Source organism: Buceros rhinoceros, unplaced genomic scaffold (genome assembly GCF_000710305.1).
Source record: "Buceros rhinoceros silvestris isolate BGI_N320 unplaced genomic scaffold, ASM71030v1 scaffold47997, whole genome shotgun sequence".
NCBI lineage: Eukaryota > Metazoa > Chordata > Aves > Bucerotiformes > Bucerotidae > Buceros > Buceros rhinoceros.
In genome coordinates, this window is record NW_010422503.1 from 5,256 (window position 1) to 14,430 (window position 9,175).

The following is a 9,175-nucleotide window of genomic DNA, read 5'->3' on the forward strand; positions in this document are numbered from 1 at the left end:
AGCTCTGTAAGTGGAGGCCAGAAAGCGCACTGCCTAGTGATGCACTCCTGGGCACCATAAGGATTGACAAATGGGAAAAAAAAAGGGGGGGGTGTGTGTGGAGAGAGACTCCCTGCCTCCTTAAAGCAAGCAAGCAAGCCATAAAACGATAGCCTGTTGAGAGAAGCTTTGAAAGAAAAAAAAATGCATTGCTTAAAATTTCTTAACTTTCAAAGGCATTGGGAACATTAACTCATTCAAATATGTACTGAAAGACTGAAAAAATATTTTCGGTTAAATTTCAGTTAAAAACCCCGAACTTCATGTAAGCATTAGCATTGCCACTTCAATTTTCTGCACCAAAATTGTCTCAGGGAAAGATTCTCAGAGACAATTTTGAAAACCAGAAAAAAGTAAGCTATGCTTGACCAGATGAGATTTCGTAGTTACAGCAACAATGCTATAGATGAAAAGTATGGAAAATTTTGTAAACTGACAAATCCCTTTTTAATCATCCTAAATTCTGGACACTTGCTACTTTTACTTTACTTTACTAGTACTGACACTTATCTTCTCAGGCCAACCAAAGCCCTACTGCAAACCCCATGAATTTAAATAGCTGGTGTAGCCCTACAAGTGAGAGACTCTTGCCCTACTGAAATAAAACACAAACCACTGTTTTTCCACTGCCAGTGGGTTTTTACTCAAACAAAGAGATTGTGGTGGTACATTCTTCAACAGTGTTTAGAATTCCCTCAGTAGTCATGCGCTCTATTTAGAGTTGTGCCTTTCTTGATAAGAACCATTACATTTTCCCTCCCCTCAGCTGTCAGTGCAGAGGCCCCTCCACAACACCAAGTACCCAGATTCTTGAAATGACCCTGTTCCAACCATCACATCATATGAAAAAATGGTTAAATGACACAAATTGCCTTTCAAAATTTACACAGGAGCAAAGAACTGATACAAAAATTCCCAATGCAAAATATTTCCCTTGAAAGCAGACTTCCAAACAAACATGTTTACTCACAGAACCAGAGGGGATTGCTCAGGCATCTTCACAAGAGCGTGTGATTTGCAGGCAGACTAGGAGCTGAAAAATCAGGCATTTCACAAGGTTATACACCATAGCACTATAAAAGGAAGAAAAGTGGTGCTTATTTTCCCTTCTGCCACCCTCCCTAATTAATCTAGTCAGACAAATTGTCATGGCAACTTGATTGATACACCAAGGATACTAGCAAAGACAAGTCAATTCCCCTCCCATTCTGGTTCTGGCAGAGACTAAAGCCAAATGCCCTTCCCTGTTGCAGGTTCACCCTGTACTACAAGAGCTTCTCCCCGCAGTGTTACTCCCTGACAGACACTCTTGCTCAGATAGAAGCCAAGAGCCTCCGGTTTGTGTCAAAAGCGAGATTGCGTTGTTTGGAAAAGGTCCTCCCTTGCTTACTTTACCAGCTTTTACTGAATGCGAGCCAAGCTAAAAAAGAACTGATGACTTTCTGAAAATAACAACTCTTTCAGAATTAAAAGGATTTTCCTTACTAAGGGAGAACATACATTTACCAATTGTAACTCAAGTAGTTCAGTAAAAACTACAGCTTCATCCTGGATGACAGCAGTACAGATCATATTTCTTTCAGATCTCTTCACAGTCTCTTCAGAAGAGTGAACACTACAGAACGAATTCAATTTTTTTCTCTCACCTGCAGTCATATTTCATGTAACTTTTTTCTGTATATATATACGTTGTGTGTGTGTGCAGACAAGCTTTAATTTTGCAACATATTTAGTGTATCCTCCTTTGATAAACAGAAACAATTTAAGAGAACTCCATTAATTTACGTTGCCTATAAGCTCTCTTGACATAGAGAGTAGCATAAACACTTCCACTCCATCAACTGAAGTCCTAACGACAGTCACGTAAGCCATCCTCTACTGGCAACAAAGGCTCTTTGCACCATTGACCAGCAGAGCATCCAGCCTGCACCTCCAACGTCCCTCTCACCAAATGCTGCACCTGGTGTATGCAGTGGAGTGCACTCTTTAAAGAGGGCACTGGCCTTCCTGTCCAGCATAGTGGATATTCTCCTATGTCTCTCAGTGGGATGAATGACCCTTGTGTTAGTGACAAACACAGCTATCCTGAAGAGCGTGTAAACGTACAAAATTCTTCCACCAATTTTTAAGAATGCTTTCTTTGTAATAGAAAGTCCTTTGCAAGTTGAAACTTGGCCCTAGAAGTGCATTAGGCAATACACAATTTAAAAAAAATAAACACATACCACAGCAGATAAATAGGCATTTATTAAAGTTTATCTCAAACCAAACAAAAATAATCAAGGACATTAAGGCATCTTGTATTCAGTAATCGTTTGTGTAGTCAAGATGACTTCTCTTTCTAATACAAGGGATCAGATTAGGAAGAAAAGAAAGCTCTCCCAACACATTTGGCAGAGTGCTGACTTCCACTACTCCACCACTAGGCCAGCAAACCCCTCCACGGAAGGCTCATTTCTCCAATGACAGAGCTAAAAAATCCCAACACTCGTGAGACACGTGCAAGGAAGCTCTTTTCCCTCCCCTCAGACATCCAGCCCTCTGTGAAGATGCACACTGGAGAAAGACTAATGGATGGATATTGCAGAGAACAGAGAAGACGTACGCCTGCTATAACCACTCACTTTTGAGCAGACTAGAATATTCTGCCTTGTTTTTGCTAGCATTTGCTATTTCAGCCAGTAACTGGCTGGGAAACGACAGGAAAACGGGAACCACAGGCTCTAGTCTGTATTGCGAAGTAAAGATTTTTATGTTCTCCTCCTATATTCACATTAGATAAACAAATGACAAAGGTCTTGATTCCATGGAATAATTTATTTTGATGAATTATGCTGTCACTGTGATAGTGCTTTTTTCTTCAGTTGAAATAAGAACATCAGGAAATGTTTACAGTATCATTGGGTTCACTATAACAGGATATACTACAGAGTAAAATATAAATTATTAAACACTGTATATAGCACTATTCACTTCACCACATTGGCTCTCTATATCTTTTGTCACATTCTAACCTTCATTTAAGGCAAGTCTGTGGTTGGTTTGTTTTTTTCCAAAGAAGACCACATAGTCTCTAGATATACTTGTGTGACTAGGGTTTGCGAGTTAAGAAATTGAGCTTTATAAAGTGTTTACTTCAACAAATATGAAAGTTATCAAGAGAAAGATGGTGACCCAAAATTGCACTGTATTAAAAGGTGGAGTTTCCTTGTACCAAAGTCCTTTATTCATCATCTTTAGAACCAGTTTTGCTTAACTATAAAAGAGACACAAAAAGAAAGTATTCAAAGTTTAGACTGCCATTCCATTTATTAGGAAATAAGAACAACATTCTCTCCATCTTACACAGAGCACATGTATATTTAATTAATAATAATACAGACTGTGTTATTGTTCCAAGAGACTGAAAACATCAAAAATTATTGTTTAAGCTTGAACATTAAATGATCTTATTTCCTGAACGTGAAAGTTGATTTAAAAAAACCCAACAACTCAAACCCTCAGAAAAACCTCAGGGTACTGCTTCTATTTAATCTGAAGGCTCCATCTCCAGCTCTCCAAAATAAAGAAGATAAAGTAATGGAAAAAGTACCTCCACACATCTCTGAGAGAATTCCCATATAGAAATTTACGCAATACAAAAAAGAGACATTAACTTACTACTTTTCATTTTTTAAAGCTAAATTATAATTATTAAAGGTAGTGGATCTATCATGAAATCTACCTGCCATCCAAGACATCCACTACTTTTAACTCAGAAGGACACTCCCCCAAAACATTTACTTGCTCTTATTTAACGACTGAAACTGGTGTTAGGTCTTACACCAAGAATTACTTATAGTTGCATAAAATAAAATAGTCTGCTTTTGAACTTGTCAAGCAGTTATGCTGATTTCCACTGAATCAACAAATCAAGAGAGTGGAAGACATCAGTGCTGAAGGAGCAAGTAGAAAAGAATTATTTGCTGGAGGAGTTGTGGAGAGAACGCTCAGGCTTGTAGGAGACAGCAAGGTGATCCCACTTGGGACAACTCTCTTTTTCTGCTTTCTTGCCCTCCAGAACCTGGCAGCACCATTAACTTTATTTTATACCTTGTTGCCATATGAAGACAGAATACTTGGAGTGCATTTGGTTAGCAAAACTCTCTCATCATAAAATTAAAATTTAATTGCCCAATAAATAAAAAAGCAATACTAAGCCAAGGAAGTTCAAAGAGGAATCAATGTCCTCCTGACTCTAATATTCAGAATGACTAAGCACGTTAAAGCATTTGAGAAATACGTTAATTAGAATCCAAAATGAGCAACAGTTCTTAATATTTCTTGCAAATCTTTTTAGTGTTAAAAAAAGATAACTTGAAAATACTTACATGCTGGATGCGTATAGAAATGAACCAGACACCACAGTCAAATCCAAACAAAGTTAGGGAGCAAGAAAAAGATCAGATTAGTTTTCTTCAGATCTAAGTATAAATTATTTTTATTGTATATATGCAGTATTTTCACAATACTGCATATAATACAGTCGTGTTACCTTAATTACATCCACCCAGTTCCATCCTCGCGGAAGCTCCCCTTTGTTATCTGCAGAACAAAGTTTCATTTTCAAGACAGGAGCTGAGGAAAATCTTTACCTTTCTTTAAAATCAACACACAGAATTCTAAAGATCCAAACCCCTTGATTTTTCCACTACAAAGCCATGAGGACAAAAATAGATATTAATGTCTTAATGACATCTTGTTCTTCAAAGTAATTCAGTTTAAATAAAATCACCTCAGTCCATCTGACATATAGAAGGTAACCCCAACATGAGCTGGGCTAACCAGCAACAATGTAGTCAGTCAAAGAATAAAATTTTACGCAGCTTTTTTCTTATGCGGTCAACTTCTAATACATTAGGTTAGGTAAATTACATGCAGAAACTGCTATCAGAGTGTACAACTTACTGCTGCAATAGGATAGCTTTATCTAGATCCTTACTAAAAATTGAGATCGAACACATAACATAAATCAGCAGGATTAGATGAAATACTGAGTGCTTTTCAAACAAAAACCTACCGTTTCACTGAAAGCATATATGACCTGCAGAAGCAGCTCTACTTTGAGGATATAAACTAAATTAAATGTTTTATTTATTATGGTTCCAAAACAAATACTTTCATTTAAAAATGACATTTTTAATGTGAATTTTAATGTGAATTATTTACAAGGGCACATCAATAAACCATGTCTTTTGTTGAAAGTGAAATTTTAGAAGTCCCAAATGCTCTCCTCCCACAAGATTTTTTGAAAATTTCACTTTTGTCACAAATTGAAATAAAAAAATTAAACGAAACCAATGACATCTTGAAATCCCTACTCTATAGAAAGTTGCTTTGACCACAACTAACACCTCAGGCAAGAATAATTCATCTCAAAGAAGCAAAACAGACACCACAATCTTAACGTAGTTAATCTTACAAACAAATGACTACTAACTCTGACTCTAGAACGATGTCACTGCTATAAAATTTGGATTCTCACATCGTTTAAACAAAACAGTACTACAGCGAACAAACCTGTTTTATCGGCTAGTTTTCGTTTCTGGGTTTTAGATAACTGCTCCTTTTTATCTTTTTTCTTACTTGCTGGTACCTCAGGAGTTCCAGTTGCAATACTATTGCTTACTGAAGTCTGAGAAGGATAAGAATGGTTGTTAATACATTGCACATTAATTCCACCGATACCTCTGTGTGTGATTACTGAACTTGACATACTGCAGTATCTTGACTGTCAGAAAGAAGTGATGCTGTCAGCACTCTGCAGATTTTAATCAACACACAATCACGACTGTATTCTAGAAAAACATGTGTTGGGGACTGGAATTATTCCCCTTCAGAGTTGCAAAGGGCACCTCTTACAGTTTTTAAATTTAATCACAGAGTGTAATTTAGTCTGAAGGGATTAATACTTTCCAAACATGGAAACCATTCCTTCTTCCTCAAAGCAAATCTGCAGCAACACAATGGCCAATAATGTCCTTACACACCACAGAAGTCACAAATAGACCCAGCCTGACTCATCCGAGACCCTGGAGGTGCACTTATGCAATCCACTCCATCCCAGGAAGGCTGCAGTAGTCTGCCACTCCACCCCACAGCAGACACCTTTAATCTCTCTTTCAGCTCTCTTTAGTTTTGCTTCTGCTCCAAGTCTCCATTTTCATGTTACTCTGTGGGACAGAACTGCAGCCTACAAACATTTTGGTATAACAGCAAAACAATTAAATGTAACAATCATGACCACAGAGATTGAGGCACCGTGCTCAGTGTGTCACTGTTTAGCTGCTTACATGCATGTACCCAACACACTGATTAAGAAAGACAGAGCTATCATGAAGTATTTAGAGTTGTAATAAACTTTTTTTTTTGCAATTTAAAAAACAAGATAAGAAGATACGTGTTTATCTACTTACCACAGTGTTAACAGGCTGATTTTCCATGAACACCTCTTTATGATCTTTGGCATATTCAAAAAGTGTGTATGTCATAGCAGTTCCGAGATTCGCTTCAACTTCTACCATTAACTTATCCAAAATACTTTGTTTAATAGCTGAAGATCTAGAAAAAATCGTAAAACTCAACTATCACCTAGACAGATGGGAAAAAGCTTGTCAACCAAAAGGCCCCACATACGAGGCTAGGGAGTGAAGCTGTCATAAATACCTACATAGTGTTGTTGAAGAAAGCATCCATTGATATGACTGGTGCTGTTTGTGGATACGTTTCTGGCCAAGAAACTTCTATTAGAAAGGCTTTGGGATCTCCACTTTCACCTATCTGAAGGGAAAAGAAAAACTTTATAGATCAACAGTTTCCCATCACTTATTAAGGATTACAGTGCCAATATGCAAGTCTTTCACTTCTTTAAGACTATCCAAATTCCTCAAGATAACAACTCTTTAAAAAATAATCAGTTAGAATATAAAGCTGTTATCTAGAAAAAGTATGAATTTTCAGTGTTAACCTCTACCCTGCAGTGTTCATCCTTTCAAAGCTCTCCTTACGGTATTTTTTTTAATTGCTCACGTTTAAGCTACTTTGTAGCATCTGCAAGCCTAATATTATACAACCATATAGGAGAACAGAAAAGATGAAGCCTTCTTCCCCCCGCCCCGCCGCCCCGCCAGGTATCCAAGCTCAGAGCAATATCAAAACAAACCACAAGACAGAGCTGAAATAAACATGACAATAAACTAGAGACCTAAGATTTTATTTCACTGTGAGAAAAATGAGTAGTAAAAGATTTAAGAAGTCAGTAGAATGAGTGGATTAAAAAAAATCATAAAGAAAAGAAACACTTTAATATAAATATTCATCAAATCAATTTAGTGAACCCAAATGACATACACATCTTTATATTAAATTAAATAAAAAACATTTGATTTGGTGAAAATTTAAAACTAGTACACATGCTACCAAAGGCATCCTATACAAACAGAAATAACTGTTTCACACAAGGATTTGGAAGACTAATGCCACAAAACTGGTTAAATCCGTACTCTAAGAGCACCCCAATTTTCTCCATTATTTCCCTCATTACAGAATAGTAAAAATCTGTCTTCATCAAACTATATGGAATTAAGTGGAGCCAGAAGAAAAGTCCTAATCTACTGTACTTCAAAATAAAAGAAAAAAGTTGGTGTTTTTTTATTTACAGTGTCTGTTTCAGCAGAGTACTAATCAACATTCAGATGCATCTATTCTAGAGGTGAAATAAGTAAGACTTTAAACCAAAGATCTGCACATTTTTCAGGACATCACACACAGTGCTGCAGCCCATTTCCCACTGCCACCCTGAAAAGAAGTGGTGGTCAGGTTTAGAGTTCTCTTAGCAACTGTCTGCGCACGAGCATATCCATACAGAAAGCTGTGTGACCATGCTCCTCCTTGTCAGTGCAACCTCGTAACTGTGTAGCCTTCTTTAAATTCAAATTCTCCATATTTGAAAAATCTTTATTTAATCTCAATTTCATAGCACACGGATTACAAAACAGCTGTGTTCTGTATGTGAGGCATGTGCGAGACATCAGGCTCAGAAAACAGCACACAAATTCTTTCTACCTTCTCATGCACTTACTTGCATTATGCCTTCTCGTAATATAAATTTTTCTTCATGGGAAAGATGTATTATTGCCTTTGTCTGATGCTAAGTTTTACAGTGTTTAAACTGAGTTCTCCTAACTTTTGACAATTATTTTTTTGTCTAATAAAAACTAGCATTAAGCAAAGCTAGTAAAATGTAGAATGATCCACTGTAGACTTGTAGGCATGTCATGTTTACTCTTTTGAGGAAATTAAATTTCCTGATAATGGTCCTACAGTGAAGAAAGGCTGCACTTACATGGATGGAATTCAAACGCTATTAATTAAATTGACCTACATCACATTACAATTACTGCTGTTACTCTGAAGTTATGTGAGAAGTCACGAAAATGTGACTTTAGATGCCTCCTCCCCACTACAGGCATATGGCATTTTCCGAAGTCTCCCTTCCAAGTAGACAAGGCATGTCAACCTCCTCTGAACAAGAGACTAGAACCTTGTAACTAAGCAATAAGGAAGGTTCAGAGCTTTACATATAGAAGTCTCTGTAAGTGACATTTCTGGCCAGCTAGTTTAAATATTACTCAGCAGGCTGACTCCTTCGGCCAGTTTGACAGTTCTGCTTATGCAGTACGTAGACACCTAGTAGGATGCCTAGCTCATGGATAACAAACCTGCACTGGGAGTAGGTGCCTAAACATGAAGCACTGTGCTATCGAGCACCGTCGTACCACAGATCCTGACACAACGGCCTACGGACCTCGCCTTTACTGCCGATCGGATACCCATTCGTTTTGGAAAACCCCGGCACGTCAACTGCAAGACAGCAGAGTAACTCCACGGCGAAGCCTGCGCTGCAGCCGCTCGCAGACGTTCACCCTGTCTTACCCTGTACTGGAAGGAAACCGGGCTAAGCTCCCTGAAGCACAGATCTCCCTCGTAAATAGAGCGCAGCGCTTCCAGCTCCATCTGCAGCAAGGAGCAGAGAAAGGGGTTACGGATTTCAGCCCGAACACGAAACTCGCACCCAGCGGCGGTCCGTTTGCACGGC

The 9,175-nt window shown here is 38.0% G+C and overlaps 1 protein-coding gene across 1 annotated transcript; it reads right to left on the reverse strand.

Annotated features, from left to right (window-relative positions):
* Positions 1 to 2,846: 2,846 nt before the first annotated feature.
* On the reverse strand, positions 2,847 to 9,093 carry RWDD4 (RWD domain containing 4). The gene is made up of 7 exons (XM_010140040.1): positions 9,013 to 9,093; positions 6,749 to 6,858; positions 6,495 to 6,639; positions 5,599 to 5,713; positions 4,574 to 4,623; positions 4,410 to 4,412; positions 2,847 to 3,295 (listed from the first exon to the last, which is right to left on the reverse strand). The coding sequence occupies exons 1-7, from the start codon at positions 9,091 to 9,093 to the stop codon at positions 3,263 to 3,265; spliced, it is 537 nt and encodes a 178-aa protein (XP_010138342.1). The 3' UTR covers positions 2,847 to 3,262.
* Between the last annotated feature and the right edge of the window lie 82 nt (positions 9,094 to 9,175).